The following is a 22,106-nucleotide window of genomic DNA, read 5'->3' as shown; positions in this document are numbered from 1 at the left end:
TCAATGTTGGCTCGACATACAGTTGTGAGAAACTTTTTCTGTTATGAAAATTAATAAGTCTCGGTTAAGAGCAAACATCAGTAATTAAAATTTACATAACTGTTTGCATTCGTCTGTATGTAGAAATTTTGTTCCAGACATTAAATGTATTGTAAACTCCACCTGTGATAATTAAATAAAACGTATCATAGGTAATAGGTACTCTTTCAAACCACAATTTCTTTCAAGCACTCCTACTAACTTTATTCCTTCATTCAATAAAACAGGCCAGGAAACAAAACACGTTACAGAGGAAGAAGCGGAGAGACGGTATGGTGGGGAGTGGAGAGAAGCGGGTGGCCAGTTTGCCCCTGTGTGCACGCAGAACACGTGTTAACTGCACACGTGCAAGTGCATCGCACACGTGCAGGATTCCAGCCCGCCCCTGCTTTAACCAATGCTCTGAAAAGTAAAAATACTAAGGAAAAACAGTGTTTACAATGGGCAACAGAAATGCTACATGCATTCAAGCCAATCAAAGAATTCTTATAAAATGTCATCACCCTGACTCATCCTTCCCCCTGTCAGCTCCTTTATCCACTATGTCAGACTAGAGAGAGACAGAGAGAGAGAGAGAGAGAGAGAGAGAGAGAGAGAGAGAGAGAGCTGTTGGTGCAGTTTTGCAACACACTGTTAAAGGACAATGTTCCCTGTGATTCTTTCATGTACACTGATTAAGGTGCAGAAATTACGGTCAGGTTGTGACAGTGAACTTTTGGTGCTATATGAAGCGCTGAAGTACTTTAAAAGGATGTCAAGGGACGTCAGTTTGCAACTTTGACTGACCATCACCCTTTAATTTACACGAGATGTAATCTGTATAGTAACTTTGTGTCCCATCATTTCAGTCACTTTGACTACACTGGACAGTTTACTATTGGTCTTCGTCACCCGAATGAGGTGGAAAATGTTGTTTTGGATTACCTGTCATGCACCTGCAGAGTTAAGAGTTCATTGACTGCTTTCAGGGAATTGGCTCACGAGTAGGAACAAGACCAACAGTTAACAGCATGATACTGACATGACACTGAATTTGGAATATATACAGGTCCCATAAAATAACTTACTTCTGCGATGCAATACCTAGCGGGACAAGTCACATCTTCTGGTCCCAGTCAAATTAAGCTTTCATCCCAGCACAAAATTAGTGGCTGAGCACTTGGTGTGGCTAGGTGTTAAAGCTGATTGCAGGCAATGGACACGAACCTGTCCCACCTGCCAATGCAGCAAGATAATGTGCCATGCTTTTCTGCAACTGGTAAAATTTGATGTGACTAAAAGTGGACTACAAAATGTCCATCCGGACTTGGTTGGTCCACTACTTGAGTTGAATGGGTTCTAATATATTTTATCCGCTATTGCTGGATGATACAATGGTTGGAAGCTGTACCTTTATACGACATGACAGCCGAATCTACTGCTTTGGCCTCCGTGTGCATGTGGATTGCTCGTTTTGGTTGCATGTCATAAATTACTACCAGCCACGGGCATCAGTTTGAGTTGCATCTATTCAAAGAAGTAAAATCTGCAGTGTGTAGGAGGAGGAGGAGGCGGCACACTCTGTGATGACATAGACCTGCAGAAAAGGTGAAGCACGCAAAATTGAGCTCCAAGAACAACATGTGTGTAACTTATTTTTTCCTTTTATTCTTGGTCTCTTGTCTAGGTTGTTTTGGATTGTCTGTGCTAATGCATATTTCTCAAGTCAGGTGTATGAAAAACCTACAAATGTATGGACAGAAATTATTGGTGTTGTACTAACAGGACCTTACAAACTCCCAAACAGGTTGACAGATGCAGGTATTGTCAGTTAGTATCAAATGGGAACAGCAGCTGATCTTGCAGCCTTTTTTCCTAAACGTCTGAGAATACCTCATACAGACATTTAAAGGACACTGGATTGGCCAGGGAGGTCCAGTACGTTGACCAGCTCATTCCCTTGACCTTAATCGAACTGTGCTGTGGGAACACGTGAAATCTTTGGTGTATGCAAAATGTAAAAACACTAGAAGAGCATGTCACCAATGCCTGCCAGCCCATCTGTGACCAACCTGCAGTTTTTTATAGAGTGTTTAACACCCTAAGATGTTGGGACAGACACATGTGTTACTATGAATGGACATCATATTGAGCACCTCCTTTAGTGATGGCTCACAAGAGCAGTTTGTATGTCATACCAAGCAAATTAAATTAAAAGCTCTGCTATCGCAGTAAAAGAATAATGTGTTCTCACTTGTTTACTGCATTCTGTATGTTGTTCATAATAGCAAGGAGCTTCCAGTAGAAGAAATGTGTTTCACAGTAATGAACATGAACTAGTGTTCATATCTCTTATGGTAGGAATTTTAGAGCACATCTTTGCTGACACTTTTTTATTGTTTCAGTCTCTTTTACCACCTCTCAAAATATGGAATTCCTTTTTTTTTACACCTTATATACCATCGGCAGTCAAACTGGTCCCTACCACACACTAGTGGGTGTTGCAGCTTTTGTGGTGGGCAGTAGGTGGTTTAACCCTGCACGTGGACTGACAGTTGACATTAATGTATTTTTTCCTTTCCTTTCAATCTCTTCAGATCCAGGAATCACATGACCCAAGTACCTTCCTGCTATTAGCAATACTACATTACTACTTTGTTTCGCTTGGACTAGAGCAGCAGTGGTGGGATGGTCCTAAATTGAGGACTGCCAGTTCCAAATTGCAGCAGCGTTCAATAGCACTTGCATTGTTGCCTTTAGGAGACACAGTAAAAGGGAAGCCTTATTATAGTTTGTTCTCAAGAGAATTCCTATTATTGCAGGGTCAAGAACATTTTAAAAAAATAAAAAAATAAAAAAATAAAAAAAATAAAATAAAAATAAAAAAAATAAAAAAAATCTGACCTGAAGTATTTGGCAGATAATTATTATTATATGCTGTAACTCACTGTAGCTCTCCTCCGTAAATTTTGTAAAATAAAGTTACTTCCATATCTTATAAATCACCTTTACTGAGGTACAGGTGAGCAGTTACAAAATTTTATTACTAATAGAGATACAGAAGCAGGTGGTAGGTAATGAAGGTTGACTACCCTCTGCATACAGTACTACTGTGCTGGATCTTGGGTATGATAATGCATTTGCTATGCTGTTCATAGTAATTTAGTGAATTTCGCTACGCAAACTAATAAAAATGCCACTTGGTGAAAAATGTAACAGCTCTAGGTAACATCATTTATAATTTGTTTTAATGAGATGTGTTTCTTTGTTTTTCTGTGAAAACTGCATTATGTTTCCCAGTTCTCCATTACTGTGCGATCAGCTAGCATTTACATTAAGGAAGGACACATGACAAAATAATGACAGTCACCCCCTGACTAGCTTTTCACAGAACACTGTGAATTACACATGCTGAACACTTAAATTTGTTATTGTTAGACAAATGCAAGAGTCTGTAACTGTAAAAAACAAATCAAAAAATGTATCACCAATACGGAGATTCCAGAGATTTCTATAAGTACTTCCTCAATATGTGAAGCATTATGTCTTAACACGTTTGCTGCAAAGGAGCTCTAATAACAAATATTTCTTGATGATTTCTGTGTGGTAAGTGGGCAATAATGTATTTGTTATTGCTTACAGTATTTGGGCATATATAAAATTGCAATAGTTGTCATTAACTTCCTTATTGTGGCGTGACATGTTCATTAACTGAAAACATCCTGTGAATTCTATTAGTGTGACATAACAATTACAAAAATTAATACTTACTTTACAGTAGTACAAAAGTAGATATGGAACTGGTGTCAAAGGTAAAACATCATAAATTATTAATTTGCAATATCCAGCTAAAATCATTTTACACATATTTGATCTCATTTTTAGTTGGTCATCACCAGACGTTTCATTAAACGAATCTGAAACACAGACAATAAAAACACATCATACATGGAACATAACAACAGAAATTGCTGAGCTGTTCAGAGATGCAGTCACTGACAAGTGATAATAAAACTGTTACAAGCACTACATAATGTACAATCAACAGCTTTTGAATGCCACAGCAAAGTGACTCGTGATATATTATGACAGTCATTTAAAGAAATAAGTCATCCATATTCATGATGCCTAATGATTTTTAAAAAATGATTTGTAGTTGTTGTGCAATGATGACTGTAAAATTTTTCAGAACTTCTCAGTGTGTTTATAAAGTAATCATGGTTATTATAATTTTAGTAATTATGTTTACTGCACTTTTAACTTGTTCTTGTATAACAAGGTATAACTATAAATGGTGTCTCAGTACTGCCTATAAACTAATTTCAAATTTTTCATTATTTTTTATTTTATTTTCATCTATTTAACTTTTTGTATAAATAGGCACTTACCATTCTTTCTCAAGTATGTGAGTATTCTGTATAACAAATCAGGGATTTCTACATTGTACATTTTGAGTCAAACGTCAAATAAATTACATTGGCATTTGCAATAACATATGGGATTACAGAATAATGGATCTCTATTCTGATAGGATTTAGAATTTCATAGCAGATGGAACTCAACATGCAGTTAAACTGTCAGATGTATATGCAACTTCAGTCTTGCCTCAAAGGGTTGTTGTATCGCAGTTATTTTTCACAAGAACCATAAAAAAATCACAGGATAATGTTGGTAGAAGTGTGAAGCTGTTTGTTTAAGGTGTTCTGTGTTGTCAACACAGAAAAGTAGCCATACACACTGTATGGCGGCTTGTGAACTGAAGCAAAAAATGAAAGTTTCATCAGATACTGAGATTTGCAAATTTCAGCACTTGCTTCAAAACGTGGGTTAATACTATGTATACTTCTGAATTTCCAGTATCAATCAGAATGGTGAAAAAAAGCTCAAAGGGTTAATTCGTATGCCAAAACTTTATTTCTAGTGTCTGTGTTTACCTTGTCGAGGTATAATTCATTTGTATGTGGTACACTGTGAAGCATTTTTCCACTGGAATATTGTATATATTTGTTAAACTATGGAAGATGCTGTTAAGATTTGTTCAGAAATCTAAACAAGTCTCAGTCCAGTTGACCAGATTTGCCGATGGGGAGAAGAGTGCTGTATCATGTTTTGCATGGCAAAGACCATGGTTCATGTGTGTATTCAGTAGAATGATGTCATAAGGAGTATACACAATTCAGCTCAATAACCAGGTGCCATGCCACATGAACAGATATCCAGTACATAAAAAGACAGGAAATGCAGGGAAAATGATGTCATGATTTCCCAATGATTATGCCCAGCATCTCCAGCCTGTTATGACTGAGAGGCCAGGGGTGCTGGCTAATTTAGATGCTCAGTTATACAGTAAACACAATCCACTAGTTGCGAGAAGAGGTGCGCATCCACTCTTAGTTCTAAACGAACATCAAGCTGCCTCTGTCAGACTTTGCTGCCATTAACTGCAGGCCACTTCCTGAGCTGAGTCTGAGTGCTGTGGACTCGGCATCTTTGCACTGTTGTGTGACATCTAGCTGTCCAGCCATTATTGCCTTGTGTAGGTGAACTCACTTTTCATCACCCTGAGCTTGTGTATACTGTTGCTGTCCACCTCCCAGTGTAGGAACACACGTCTGTCATAAGCCATGCTGGAGGCCATGGTTTGACCCTGCCTCTTCCTGTACACGCTGCACGGAGCAGAGGGACCAGGTCAGACCATTTGCTGTCTGGCTACTGCGAGTGACATGGCGTAATCACTGAGTCAACTTCTGCCACTGCCATGGCTGAGAGCAGCACCTTGCTGTAAGCTGCCAGTGCCAAGAAAAGACACCATATGCTGTACTTCTGATAGCCTATTGCTGACGCCCGCATGATTCTCCAACCATGGTTGCCTATCATGGAGGCTGTTTACTACCTCCCCAATGCTGAAGCCACTACCATAAACACTAAGGAATAAAAGACTTATTCAGTGTTTCCATGATGGGCCACTGTCTAACACCTGCCACCACACCACTGCAGCTTCACCTGGGGAAATGAACTTCCCTGAGTCCTAGCATATCACAGTGAGCTTCACCTGCCACCATAGGGGCCATACAACCAAGCCTCTACACTACAGAAGTACACAACAACCTTTGTTATCCAGACTAGGTAGAACTGGATGTAAGCCAGATTACTGAAAATCCAGAAAATCTGGAAATAATCGAATTAATGCAAAAACTCTAATATACTCTACATCATTACAAACCTTTCATTTTGGTACTAATGAGAAACACTCTTTTGGCACTTACACTCTGTATTTGCTGTATCCAGCTCGTCTTTATTTACTGAAATTGTGTGAAGTTTCTTTTGTTTCAAAGTTATGTGGCATTTGAGAGCACCACAATTGTGTAGGTGGTCACTAACATCAATTCAGCTTGAGTTGTTTGCTGCTAACACTCTAGGTAAACCTTTAGTTTCTTCAGCTGCATTGTTCCCTCCACATGAGGCATGGCCTTTACAAATGTCTGCTTGTGTCTGTGTATGTGCGGATGGATATGTGTGTGTGTGTGCCAGTGTATACCTGTTGTTTTTTCCCCCTAAGGTAAGTCTTTCCGCTCCCGGGATTGGAATGACTCCTTACCCTCTCCCTTAAAACCCACATCCTTTCGTCTTTCCCTCGCCTTCCCTCTTTCCTGATGAAGCAACCGTTTGTTGTGAAAGCTTGAATTTTGTGTGTATGTTTGTGTTTGTTTGTGTGTCTGTCGACCTGCCAGCGCTTTTGTTTGGTAAGTCTCATCATCTTTGTTTTTAGATATATTTTTCCCACGTGGAATGTTTCCCACTATATATATATATATATATATATATATATATATATATATATATATATATATATATATATATATATAATAGAGGGAAACATTCCACGTAGGAAATATATATCTAAAAACAAAGATGATGTGACTTACCAAATGAAAGTGCTGGCAGGTCGACAGACACACAAACAAACACAAACATACACACAAAATTCAAGCTTTCGCAACAAACTGTTGCCTCATCAGGAAAGAGGGAAGGAGAGGGAAAGACGAAAGGATGTGGGTTTTAAGGGAGAGGGTAAGGAGTCATTCCAATCCCGGGAGCGGAAAGACTTACCTTAGGGGGAAAAAAGGACGGGTATACACTCGCACAAACACACATATCCATCCACACATATACAGACACAAGCAGACATATTTAAAGACCTTTAAATATGTCTGCTTGTGTCTGTATATGTGTGGATGGATATGTGTGTTTGTGCGAGTGTATACCCGTCCTTTTTTCCCCCTAAGGTAAGTCTTTCCGCTCCCGGGATTGGAATGACTCCTTACCCTCTCCCTTAAAACCCACATCCTTTCGTCTTTCCCTCTCCTTCCCTCTTTCCTGATGAGGCAACAGTTTGTTGCGAAAGCTTGAATTTTGTGTGTATGTTTGTGTTTGTTTGTGTGTCTGTCGACCTGCCAGCACTTTCATTTGGTAAGTCACATCATCTTTGTTTTTAGATATATATATATATATATATATATATATATATATATATATATATATATATATATATATATATATATATAAAAAGAAACAAAGATGATGTGACTTACCAAATGAAAGTGCTGGCAGGTCGCCAGACACACAAACAAACACAAACATACACACAAAATTCAAGCTTTTGCAACAAACTGTTGCTTCGTCAGGAAAGAGGGAAGGAGAGGGAAAGACGAAAGGATGTGGGTTTTAAGGGAGACGATAAGGAGTCATTCCAATCCTGGGTGCGGAAAGACTTACCTTAGGGGGAAAAAACAACAGGTATACACTGGCACACACACACACACACACATATCCATCCGCACATACACAGACACAAGCAGACATTTGTAAAGGCCATGCCTCATGTGGAGGGAACAATGCAGCTGAAGAAACTAAAGGTTTACCTAGAGTGTTAGCAGCAAACAACTCAAGCTGAATTGATGTTAGTGACCACCTACACAATTGTGGTGCTCTCAAATGCCACATAACTTTGAAACAAAAGAAACTTCACACAATTTCAGTAAATAAAGACGAGCTGGATACAGCAAATACAGAGTGTAAGTGCCAAAAGAGTGTTTCTCATTAGTACCAAAATGAAAGGTTTGTAATGATGTAGAGTATATTAGAGTTTTTGCATTAATTCGATTATTTCCAGATTTTCTGGATTTTCAGTAATCTGGCTTACATCCAGTTCTACCTAGTCTGGATAACAAAGGTTGTTGTGTACTTCTGTAGTGTAGAGGCTTGGTTGTATGGCCCCTATGGTGGCAGGTGAAGCTCACTGTGATATGCTAGGACTCAGGGAAGTTCATTTCCCCAGGTGAAGCTGCAGTGGTGTGGTGGCAGGTGTTAGACAGTGGCCCATCATGGAAACACTGAATAAGTCTTTTATTCCTTAGTGTTTATGGTAGTGGCTTCAGCATTGGGGAGGTAGTAAACAGCCTCCATGATAGGCAACCATGGTTGGAGAATCATGCGGGCGTCAGCAATAGGCTATCAGAAGTACAGCATATGGTGTCTTTTCTTGGCACTGGCAGCTTACAGCAAGGTGCTGCTCTCAGCATGGCAGTGGCAGAAGTTGACTCAGTGATTACGCCATGTCACTCACAGTAGCCAGACAGCAAATGGTCTGAACTGGTCCCTCTGCTCCGTGCAGCGTGTACAGGAAGAGGCAGGGTCAAACCATGGCCTCCAGCATGGCTTATGACAGACGTGTGTTCCTACACTGGGAGGTGGACAGCAACAGTATACACAAGCTCAGGGTGATGAAAAGTGAGTTCACCTACACAAGGCAATAATGGCTGGACAGCTAGATGTCCCACAACAGTGCAAAGGTGCCGAGTCCACATCCTTTTAAACAACCATTTCGGCTAGTTCTAATAACTTTCGCTTTATTTCCATTTCCGTTTTTCCCACATCACTGATAATTTTTAGCCGCTTCCCACAGGTTTTAACGTCATTATTTCTTCGTCAGACAATTGTTAGCCTCATTTTCACAATCTGCCACCACAAAACCACTCCTTTTAATATATTACACGCAGTTTTTTCGAAATTTTCCCGAATTTCTTCGTCCTCTAACGTGTTTTGGCGGCAACACAACCACCTAACCTTTGTGCACATCGTTGTCTACCAACCCAAGTCCAACATAGCCCAGCTGTAACCAACACCTTTTCGCCTTTTTTCACACCAGATCTCCATTTACTTTCCAGTCCACCTTTATCCCTCCCCATATATTTTTATTTTCATTTTCATTTCAGCCTCATGTTACACTTTCCACCTCCTAATACCATGTCACCCTAACAACACCCCCACAATGACCCCATTAAGTTTTATTTACATTCCCTCCGCAAACATGCCTTCGCCCTAGCCAGATTACGCTCCCATATTCTATTTTCTCAGGCTTGTCTGACATTTGGCATTACCCCCAAAGGCCTCACACTTAAAAGTTCCCATCTCCGGCTGGAACCCTTCTTTCCATCAGTCCCTATACCAGTTCCAAACTGAACAATCCATTGCCCTCACCCACCTAATCCTTCACCTACACATCAACTCAGCCAATGAACACACCCGTCAACTCCTATCCTAATAAAAGTCCTTAATCTTTCCTCTCCCACATCCACACCGGCTGTTCAGAGCATCCTCCTACAGGCCAACCGTAAATTAGAACAGCATGCCACCCTCCACCTCAAAAAACTATCCAATCTCCTGGTTTCCCACCTCCAGAAAGGCAACTCACTCACCCTTCACAACCTTTCCAGCAAACCTCAACCTCCTCTCATTGCACACAAACCCAGTCTCTCCCATCTACTCAATCTCCCACTTCCAGCTCCACTCCCTCCAAAACCTCAAAATTCCAATCAACACAATCTGGAACCACAACATCCTAATTCAGTAGTTAACCTTTCCTCCAAACCTCTCTCCCAATCCGAAACCTCTGTCCTATCCAAAGGCCTCACCTTCAGCCCCACTCCCAGATTCAACCAAACAGCCCTCGTCAAAGATTTACTGTCCTACACTCGTACTCTCTGCTGGAAATATCACTTTGCCACGAAGAAAAATGATCCTAATCCTACTCCTAATGATCCAACTCCCCAAGACACCATCCAAATTGAACCCTGCCTGGAACAGTTCCGTCCTCCATCGCAGCGGGACCCACCTCCTCTTCCTCAAAATCACCCTCTCCAAACCTTCCAGGAATTTCTGACTTCCAGCCTTGCATCTCAATCCTTCTTAAAAAACCTTAATCCTACTCCCAACATCACAACTGCTGAAGCCCGGGCTATCCGTGATCTGAAGGCTGACCGATCCATCGCCATTCTTCCGGCGGACAAGGGTTCCACGGCCGTGGTACTTGATCGTCGGAAGTATGTGGCTGAGGGACTGTGTCAGCTTTCAGACAACACCACATACAAAGTTTGCCAAGGTAACCCCATTCCCGATGTCCAGGCGGAGCTTCAAGGAATCCTCAGAACCTTAGGCCCCCTACAAAACCTTTCACCTGACTCCATCAACCTCCTGACCCCACCGACACCCCGCACCCCTACCTTCTACCTTCTTCCTAAAATCCACAAACCCAATCATCCCGGCCGCCCCATTGTAGCTGGTTACCAAGCCCCCACAGAACGTATCTCTGCCTACATAGATCAACAACTTCAACCCATTACATGCAGTCTCCCATCCTTCATCAAAGACACCAACCACTTTCTCGAACACCTGGAATCCTTACCCAATGTGTTACCCCCGGAAACCATCCTTGTAACCATTGATGCCACTTCCTTATACACAAATATTCCGCACATCCAGGGCCTCGCTGCGATGGAGCATTTCCTTTCACGCCGATCACCTGCCACCCTACCTAAAACCTCTTTCCTCATCACCTTAGCCAGCTTCATCCTGACCCACAACTTCTTCACTTTTGAAGGCCAGACATACCAACAATTAAAGGGAACAGCCATGGGTACCAGGATGGCCCCCTCGTACGCCAACCTATTCATGGGTCACTTAGAGGAAGCCTTCTTGGTTACCCAGGCCTGCCAACCCAAAGTTTGATACAGATTTATTGATGACATCTTCATGATCTGGACTCACAGTGAAGAAGAACTCCAGAATTTCCTCTCCAACCTCAACTCCTTTGGTTCCATCAGATTCACCTGGTCCTACTCCAAATCCCATGCCACTTTCCTTGACGTCGACCTCCACCTGTCCAATGGCCAGCTTCACACGTCCGTCCACATCAAACCCACCAACAAGCAACAGTACCTCCATTATGACAGCTGCCACCCATTCCACATCAAACGGTCCCTTCCCTACAGCCTAGGTCTTCGTGGCAAACGAATCTGTTCCAGTCCGGAATCCTTGAACCATTACACCAACAACCTGACAACAGCTTTCACATCCCGCAATTACCCTTCCGACCTGGTACAGAAGCAAATAACCAGAGCCACTTCCTCATCCCCTCAAACCCAGAATCCCCCACAGAAGAACCACAAAAGTGCCCCACTTGTGACAGGATACTTTCCGGGACTGGACCAGACTCTCAATGTGGCTCTCCAGCAGGGATACGACTTCCTCAAATCCTGCCCTGAAATGAGATCCATCCTTCATGAAATCCTCCCCACTCCACCAAGAGTGTCTTTCCGCCGTCCACCTAACCTTCGTAACCTCCTAGTTCATCCCTATGAAATCCCCAAACCACCTTCCCTACCCTCTGGCTCCTATCCTTGTAACCGCCCCCGGTGTAAAACCTGTCCCATGCACCCTCCTACCACCACCTACTCCAGTCCACCCGGAAGGTGTACACGATCAAAGGCAGAGCCACATGTGAAAGCACCCACGTGATTTACCAACTGACCTGCCTACACTGTGATGCATTCTATGTGGGAATGACCAGCAAGAAACTGTCCATTCGCATGAATGGACACAGGCAGACAGTGTTTGTTGGTAATGAGGATCACCCTGTGGCTAAACATGCCTTGGTGCACGGCCAGCACATCTTGGCACAGTGTTACACCGTCCGGGTTACCTGGATACTTCCCACCAACACCAACCTATCCGAACTCCGGAGATGGGAACTTGCTCTTCAATATATCCTCTCTTCCCGTTACCCACCAGGCCTCAATCTCCGCTAATTTCAAGTTGCCGCCACTCACACCTCACCTGTCATTCAACATCATCATTGCCTCTGCACTTCCGCCTCGACTGACATCTCCGCCCAAACTCTTTGTCTTTAAATATGTCTGATTGTGTCTGCATATGTGTGGATGGATATGTGTGTGTGTGCGAGTGTATACCCGTCCTTTTTTCCCCCAAGGTAAGTCTTTCCCCTCCCGGGATTGGAATGACTCCTTACCCTCTCCCTTAAAACCCACTTCCTTTCGTCTTTCCCTCTCCTTCCCTCTTTCCTGATGAGGCAACAGTTTGTTGCGAAAGCTTGAATTTTGTGTGTATGTATGTGTCTGTTTGCGTTTTGTTGCCTCCCAGTCCTTCTTGAAGAACATCCCGACAACCCCCAACATCACCCCAGCTGAATCCCGTGCCATTAAGGAGCTGAAAATAGACTGCTCTATTGTCATCCTCCCGGCGGATAAAGGCTCCACAACTGTGGTACTTGACCGTGTGGAGTATGTGGCAGAAGGACAGCGTCAACTCTCCGACATCTCAACCTACAAAGCTGTTACCCAGGATCCCATTCCCTCCATCCAGACTGAGCTGCAAAAAATCCTAAAAATCCAAGGTCCCTCACAAGGCCTCACATCGGCTTCCATAGACTTGCTCACTCCACCTGAGCCACGTACCCCTACCTTCTACCTATTACCCAAAATCCACAAAGAGAACCATCCTGGCCGTCCCATTGTAGCAGGCTTCAAATCCCCAACCGAACGTATCTCAGCTCTGGTAGACCAGCACCTACAACCTATCACCCGCAGACTCCCATCCTACATCAAAGACACAAACCACTTCCTAGAACGCCTCAAATCCATTCCCACTCCTCTCCCACCTGAAACCTTTCTTGTCACCATAGATGCTACATCCCTTTACACAAACATCCCACATACCCATGGTCTCTCTGCCCTTGAGCACTACCTCTCCCAACGCCCACCCGAAGATCTTCCAAAAACCTCATTCCTTATCACACTTACCAGCTTCATCCTCACACATAATTACTTCACTTTTGAAGGCCAGACCTACAAACAAATTAGGGGAACGGCCATGGGAACCAGGATGGCTCCCTCCTATGCCAACCTCTTCGTGGGCCGCATGGAGGAGGCTTTCCTGAAGACCCAACAGCTGCTTCCCCTGGCTTGGTATAGGTTTATAGATGACATCTTTGTGGTCTGGACTCATGGTGAAGAAACACTCCTTAATTTCCTCCATAACCTCAACTCCTTTTCAAATCTGAATTTCACCTGGTCCTTCTCCAAAACCCAAGCCACCTTCCTGGATGTTGACCTTCATCTTGTTGAAGCTCACATCCACACCTCTGTCCATATCAAACCCACAAACAAACAACAGTACCTTCACTTTGATAGCTGCCATCCTTTCCACATCAAACGCTCCCTTCCCTACAGCCTAGGTATTCGTGGCAAACGTATCTGCTCCAGTAACGAATCCCTCAACAACTACACCAATAACCTGACCAGTGCTTTCCTCTCCCGCAACTATCCTGCAGACCTTGTCCACAAACAGATTTCCCGAGCAATACATTCCTCCCCGTCCAACAACAATGTTCCTACCCCCAGACCACACAGAAGCATCCCCCTTGTCACCCAATATTATCCTGGCCTCGAAAACATCAACAAATTACTCCGCCAGGGATATGACTTTCTCAAGTCAACCCCTGAAATGAGATCATCCCTTGACAAAATTCTCCCCACACCACCCAGAGTTGCCTTTCGTCGCCCCCCTAACCTCCGTAACATCCTTGTTAAACCCTACAATATTCCCAGACTACCTTCTCTACCCAGTGGTTCCTACCCCTGTAACCGACCCCGCTGCAAAACCTGCCCCATGCATCCCCCCACAACCACCTACTCCAGCCCCGCTACTGGTAAAACATACACAATTCAAGGCAGGGCTACGTGTGAAACTACACATGTCATTTATCAACTTCCCCCAAGGTAAGTCTTTCCACTCCCGGGATTGGTATGACTCCTTACCCTCTCCCTTAAAACCCATATCCTTTCGTCTTTCCCTCTCCTTCCCTCTTTCCTGACGAGGCAACAGTTTGTTGCGAAAGCTTGAATTTCATGTGTATGTTTGTGTGTCTATCGACCTGCCAGCACTTTCGTTCGGTATATTTAAGATCAGAACCAGAGAGTAGTTTCAGCTGGTTTTTGATGACGAGTATGGAGTTTGTTTAGTGACTTGAGTCCTTTGCTACAATTACTAAAAGTGGGATACCAGTTTATCTGAACTATCTAAAAAAAATCAATTATTTAATGTGGTAATTAATATCAAACATTTGAAACCACCTGCACTAGTCAAAATTATTCAAATTAAGACACCATTGTGCTATAACAAAACCTTGCATAACATAAACATCTTGCAGCTTTCAAGTAATACACATAAAATATCATCCACAAACCACAAGCAGTCACCCTGATGATATCTGTCTTTAATATAATTGAAATATTGGTAGGTTTATTAAGTGTGACATCCTCACATACCCAGAAGAATATTATTGGGAACAGTATTTTTATTTTAGGTTTGTAACTAACTTGGCAACAAATTGCTCAGTGTTTCTTTGGACTTGAAAGTGATTGATTACTCAATTATAATTCAAAAAGAAGAACAGGCTAACACTCACCTAATTACAAATGTACTTTCAAGTACTGGGCACATCCCCACTTTGTCATTTCCACACAAACATAAACAAAACCTTTTTTTGGCATAAAATCACCTCTTTCTAATGAAACAAAAATAAAGAATATAGGAAATTACAATATTTGGCAATATGACATCACAGTAAGGACACACTTGATAAATTCCTATAGCATGTCTACATTTCAATTATGACTAGAATACCCATAAATGACTGTTGTAATTCAGTAGAATCAATAACAAGTAACTTCTCTGCAGCAATTGTAATGTGGTCTCAGTGTAGTGTACTTTGCTCATTCAGAAATCATTTAAGCACAAAGGGGGGGAAAAAAAGAGAAGAAGAAAGGCTGAAAATTTGTTGTGATTGATTTTTCCCCATGTTTGATCTCATTTATCATGAAAACAATGAATAACTTTGTCTTGAAATTTTAAGAGTGAGAAGAGCACAAAAACTTGTGCACCTAATACAAGAGTGTCACTTACATCACTATTAGTTGCAACATTAAATAGTCTTTAATTTGGTCAAAACTGCAACAGAACTTTCACGAAATTTTGAAAGGCTTCTAAAACCTTAAATTTGTTCGTATCTGGAGCTTAAATTTTGTACAACTAAATTCTATTCGATGTGGTACATTTGTACAAAATTACATTGACACTGGAGATGGTTAGATGGGCATGATTCCTAAAATTGGTCCACTTCAACTAACCCAACCAGCAATAGAGACAATATTAAGAATTGAGGGTAGCAATTACATCTCATACGAGAGATTTTCTAGCTGTCTGCTGATGTTGCCTATAACAGGTCAACAGACATTTATATTCACCTCATACTGTCTCAGGAGATTTAATTTCTCATAATACAAATAAAAGAAAAAGGAAGTATTTGACACTTCTTTCTAAAATTTCTGATTTTACTCAGTATTATAACAAGTTCCGATAAGTACTTATACTACCATTCTAAATGCACTACAAATTGAGTTTTTAATGACTTCAGCATCATAAGCACGAGTAGTAAATGACCATTTGTATTTTCATAACCTGTAGTCTGCCTATTATTGGCCAACATACATCATTATGACATCAAGGAGAAGTCAGACATGCTAATGCATGTAATGGCAGAATAATTGTAGTGCTACTGATCCAACTTGAATATAATCAAGACAATGTCTTTCACTGCAGCCTCTCAACATAAAATGCCAACTTCGATACATCACTAACAGCACAGTCCAGATAAAAGTTAAAAATAAAGCAACGAAACATGTATGCATACCCTCATCTGCCAACAATCTCTCCTGAATAAGGTGGTTGATGTCAGACTGGAGTTGACTGTCAGGTGCACAAGTAAGTACAGCAAATCCATGAGCCCTTGTAGCTTTTGCCCCAAATGCATGTAGGAAATCACACAGAATTAAAAAAATCTGCAAGGAAGAAAGATAAAAAATGCAACAAACAAAATAAAATTGTGTTGACAAACAAATGCAAATAACCACAAAATGAAGCAACAATAATTTGAACAGTGCATATTCACATTATGTCTCTTCTTCTTGTTATTTATAATGTTAAAATACTGTTTTTTGACAAATGACATAAACAATGCATAACTGGAAGAAATATTATTGAAAATAATATCTATTATCAGAACGAAATTTTCACTCTGCAGCGGAGTGTGTGCTGATATGAAACTTCCTGGCAGATTAAAACCATGTGCTGGACCGAGTCTTGGTCTGCCACATAGTTTTAACCTGCCAGGAAGTTTCATATCTATTATGTCTGTAACAGTTCACTAGTTATTTGTGATAAAAACTTAACAATTTACAAAGCTATAAGAAAAACAATATTCTCACTTCAGACTTAATTTTCTTTCAGCCTATACACATTATGGGAATTAATCACGAGAAACACACAAAACTACTGTAATGACCCAGCCTATTTCATGTTGCTATGTTTCAGGATGGGCGAGAGGAATGGTGAGGGACTCATGTCAGCTAAGCACAATTGTGTTTACTCATTGTCCCCATAACGTGCATTGGGGTGCGATAGCCAATGCTGGACATCCTGATGCCAAGCAGCAATACCATGGTCACTCCCCAGAGGCAGACAGGACTGTGGCCGATGATGTCTAGGTGGCTGTGACTTTGCCAGCCAGATCATAGAAAGCTTGTAGTCCATCGGTTGAGGTCACTCAGAGGGTGGAGATTGGCTGGACCCAGCTCCCGGCATCAATGAAACTTCTCCAAAACCTGCACCAGCCATGCCACAGGTATGGTGCAACTCATGCCAAATCTTGATGAGTTAATCAGCAGCAGGTGGTCAGCTGATCATCATCACTAAGAGTAGGTCATGGTTTCTGTAGAACTCAATAGCTGTCATTTTCTCTGGTTCAGGATGCAGACAGAATGGTGGCATGACTGAATGCTTTGAGCCCCTAGGTCGATTATTTATATCCTTATAGCTAAGCTTCTCACATAATCCTATTGGAGGAGGATGAGTGAGTTTGCTTCCTATTACTTGTCCTGTTATCTTTTCCTAACTTGCTCTACTCTGAGCATGGGCTGCTAGGCAAGGCTAAATTTGCAATTTTTGAGTTTATTGGCAGAACCAAGTGCCTGAGTTACAGAATATTACTCCACCCTTGGTCACAGTGTGTTAGCTATTCCATGAGCGTGACCATTGATTGGTATCACAAACCTGTGTATGCTGGAAATGATTTGTCATAATGTCAACAATACTGTCCACTGACTTAGCTGACTAGCACAGCGAATTTACAATTCACATGCCAAAATTTTCCAGGGCACAGCACTATGTACAGTTGTTCAGAAAATATGTAAAAATATGTGACAGTTAACAGAATAGCAGGATGCAAAAAAATTGGTCTGCAATAAACTTTTGAAGACATCCATTCATCCCTATAACATATTGTGTGCAAGGATTCATAAAAAGTTTAGAAGAAGTGTGTGTGTGTGTGTGTGTGTGTGTGTGTGTGTGTGTGTGTGTGTGCTGAATCAGTATAAGCTACCAAACTAGACTGTGGAAAAATACTACCAGAAAGTATGCTATGTCCTAAAAAAGTTGTTAGCAGCACAGCTGTTATCAGTCCATAGGGCAATCCAAAGTAGATATCCAGTAGACAGCAGCCATGTTCCAGAAGTGTATCATGGAAAGGACACGAAGAATTTTGGGTGCGGTGGTCCCAGCCATGGCTTATTGGCTTATAAAGGCAATATGCCCCCATATGGTGGGACTTGGTGAGCCATCATAAGAGCTTTCTATCATCAGTTCCTGGGCCCTCCAGTTTCTTTGGTTTAATTGTATTGATAGAATCTGAGGCAGAATCATCATTACTCTCAGGGCAATATACAAGAAAGACAGTGAATACAGTACCAAGGAACCTGTAATTCCAATCTTGTAAACCAGGGGGGCCACATGCCCATGGCCAAGTATGGTGTTATTCCCTTGTTTCTATTAACAGAGACTCTCATTTCTTCCCCCAGGCCAATCGTAATATTCTAAATGTCTTAGAAGTTGTATGTGTAGTGCAAAGTGGGATTACCTCGAGAAGTGTTTACTCTTGGGCAGATATAACAGTGAAACAAGCATTAGGAGAATAGTTAAATCTACAAAATTATTTTCTTAGTCCCTCTCTGGCTCTCAAACTAACTATCAACTCACCCTGACCCAATCTTGGAACATCAGTATGTCCACTTATGGCAGTTTCCCAAATCTACTTGTTTGCTTGGAGAAAAGTGCACTACATTTTTTTCTATTGTGATTTGTCCTAAATCATTTGTGACTCTATACTTTACAACTAATGATACAAAATCACTGACAATATTTATGTTTTTAAAACTATTTACTGTAATGATCTCAGCTGCAAATTGTCACAAATGATAACTAGTTTTGATCACTTACTGGTCTTCTTCAGACTGTTGTGCAAGTTGGTGAATCAATGTGGCAGTGCTGAAAGCAGAGAGGTTCCAATGCATTGAACCACAGTTGTGTTTCTGAGATCTCTGATTGTATACTAATAGTTTCCATTTTTCTTTTTCCTGAATGAAATCTGTGCCCGCAATATGTGTTTTTAACCTAAGTTGTGAACATAAACATTAAAATTAATAAAGCAATTTAATATTCTGCAAGGGGTTTTTCACGTGCACTATCTGCAGTAGATAAATATAAATTACAGTGGTGATCCCAGTTTTACGAACATGGTAGAAGCTGCATGGACATGAAGTGGACCCTTGGGCGACAAGAATTTACAGACAATTACAAGACAGCAGGAAAGAGGAAACAGTGAGATACAAGCTGCCGCAGTAGAAATTTCATCCTTGCAGAGGATAAGATACAGGTTTGATCTCACAAGTGCCATCTGTTTAATGTTGTTTTGGCCCCAGAACCCAAACACCTGGTTCCCCCAAGTGGAAGCAAATTTTTTCTACAGTGGAATAACAATGTTCACCTACATGGTCAGCCAACCTGACCAAACTTCGCATTTACGGTGGAAGGTGATATTGTTGCTCCACCAACTTCTGACTGTTATGAATATCTGAAATTAGGATTGATACAACAGATTTATAGATAAACGGAACAACAAATTATACAGTTACTGTATCATGAAGAGATGAGGGCAAAATCCTTCGATAATACCTCCGCCATTTAAGAAGCCTTGCATCTGACAGGTTAATACCTGACTCATTGCTTTGGGTTTTGCGGACAGGCCGCTTGGTAGTACCAGTGCAAACCATCATAAATTAACAAATGGAACCAAGCTGGCAGTGTTGCTGATTGAGCACAGGGAATGTTCTCACTTTCCCCAACAGCTCACCACTGTACAACTACCCAAAGTCATTGAATCTACTTATCATTTGTGATAATTTGCAACTGAGACTATTACACAATATATTATTTCAAAATAATAGTTCTGGCACCTCTTATGACAGTATGGCCATCAATTACTTATTTATGTACCGTCTCCGACTACCGACTCATCCATTGTGCCATAAATATTTTATTTGTTATATAAAATAAAGATGCCACTATGGTTAATGCAAGAGGCTCATGGAAGCAGGTCAGATACAGGCTGGCCATGCATTTACACCAGGAGCAACCTGCTGATCCAATAACAACAGTCTCCATGGCATCAAACCAATTACTACATATTCTGCCCAGTAAGGAGATCAGAGTCATAATATCACTGATGCAGTGGAAAGGCTGAGCCACTATGGTACCAGCAAACTCACTGTTACACAGCTCAGTCAAGGCTTTGTTGTCAATTACATGGTGGGAATTGATGACTTGGCAAAAAGCGATGAGCCACACTGATATAAGTACTGCTCATTTCTAGGCAGATGCATGCAGTCTGGCAGACACCAGCTTCAAGGAGAGATCTACACTGGTCTTCAAGTTGACTCGAGTCAACAAGCTCCCACTAAAAGGCTAGGTCTCTACTACCCATAAGCCTACTATCTGCATTAAATGACGCTGCTGACTTAGCACCTTCCAATACGTGAGCCACCAGAGGCCTTATTTCCAGTTACTGCCAGCCTCCTAAACTGGTGGGCTATGGTTCCAGCCAAGGGACTCGCAGGTGCTCATACGCCTTCACCTGTGTGGGCAAACTCAATTGCTGTCTCTCTCCACTTGTGTGAGCTGGTATTGCTGCTGAGAGCTATCTCCTTCATGAGGGCCGACAGCATGATTCTGTGTGTTCTGGTGTGCCCCGATCCAAGTCGCGTGGCTGCGTCTGCTCTGTGTGAATGCAAACCTAGGCCATCACATGCACCTCACATCAGCACCCTTGTCTAGTCACTGGCATCATCATTTCACCAGGTGAGCAACACACAAGTGACAACAGGCCGCTCACCAACTAGTCGGCCATGTACACCTTACGCCTTGGGGGCACTGGCCCCTATGAGCACCGTCACAACTGTTATAGATTGCTGAGTAATAAAATGGATGTTTAACGAAGTTGTTTTCATGATGATATGTGAGACAACCACCAGTAATCCACCTGCTATGCCACTGCAACCCCATCCACTAGGATGGTGAACTAGTGACTTTCTGACCACTGACAATCCAGTTCCACCATCCACTGCACAGGTCATCCACTCCTGACCTCCACACATCTCACTACTGCCAATAACAAACATGGAAAACACATTATAAGATTCTGTACATTGCATGATAAATCTCAAGAAACAAACAGTAAAGTACTTCATATCTCACCTCATCTTTTACCGATACTTTAATATCCACTTTATCTGTTGTCAAAATAGTTCTTAGAACCTGAAAATATGTTTGTACATCTTCTGCTAAACATCTGACACTTTCTTCTGTATCCTCATGTTGATCCTTTAGTTTCTTGAGCCGCCACATCAATTCGAAAAAGCATATCTTCGCAAGCAGAACCAACACCTTCAAATCAGATACATAAAATTATCTCCTAACATAACAATCAAGCTAAAAAATAAAGATACAACAAATATGAGAAACAATATAATTTTAAACAAAAAAAAAGAAAGAAAAAAATAATAATACCAATGTTAGGAAAACACTGTGTGAATATTGCAACATCATGTTTAAGTGAGAAAAGCAAAGAAAAGCTCCATGTTCTGGCCCAGATAGGCCAATCAGGTCCAAATGACAACGTGTCATCCTCTGCCAAGAGGGTCATTTCGATCCGGTGTGGCAGGACATGAGGTCGGCACACCACTCTCCCAGTTGTTGTGGGCTTTCTTGACCTTGGAACCTCTATTTCTCAGTCAAGAAGTTCCTCAACTGGCCTCATGGGGCTGAGTGCACCCTGTTCCAGTCCTCCCATTAAGGAAAAATCCCTGAATGTACTGAGAATTAACCATAGCAGCTAGACATGTTGAATGCTGAGCTGAAGAAGTAGACCATTTTTAAGCGCATAGCTTCAATTTTTTTCCTCATTAACTTGCTTTCCACAATTCTTTGTTTTCAATAGTATTAGTACTGATACTGCTACAGTTCTCAGCTACAGTCGTGTCTCAGCCAGCACATAAACTTATGTAAGCCTTCACTTTGCGATCTATCATTCAGTACCTTCATATGAAACCTTGTTTTCTTATTAAAACTGAATTTCAAAATTTTCACAATGTTACAGACAGAACAGGGTTTGTTTTCCAGCTGCAAAAATAGAAACAATTGTAACAAAACTCTAATGCAAAAAAATTTTAAAGGCAACTTAAAATTCAAGCTTCCATTATTCTTAAATGTCCTTCTTCATGAAA

At 41.5% G+C, this 22,106-nt stretch overlaps 1 protein-coding gene across 1 annotated transcript in view; it reads right to left on the bottom strand.

Annotated features, from left to right (window-relative positions):
• LOC126416923 (cohesin subunit SA-1-like) overlaps positions 1 to 22,106 on the bottom strand; it is a 191,642-nt gene that overhangs the window by 17,012 nt on the left and 152,524 nt on the right. Inside the window, exons 7-9 of the mRNA XM_050084806.1 lie at positions 21,079 to 21,267; positions 16,127 to 16,274; positions 3,790 to 3,935 (exon numbers count right to left, since the gene is read on the bottom strand). Of these exons, the coding sequence (XP_049940763.1) occupies positions 3,790 to 3,935; positions 16,127 to 16,274; positions 21,079 to 21,267 (483 nt within the window). The remainder of the gene's footprint in view (positions 1 to 3,789; positions 3,936 to 16,126; positions 16,275 to 21,078; positions 21,268 to 22,106) is intronic.

This window comes from Schistocerca serialis, chromosome 8 (genome assembly GCF_023864345.2).
Source record: "Schistocerca serialis cubense isolate TAMUIC-IGC-003099 chromosome 8, iqSchSeri2.2, whole genome shotgun sequence".
Lineage (NCBI taxonomy): Eukaryota > Metazoa > Arthropoda > Insecta > Orthoptera > Acrididae > Schistocerca > Schistocerca serialis.
Note: the sequence above shows the minus strand (reverse complement) of the source record. Positions and strands in the feature narration are given on the sequence as shown.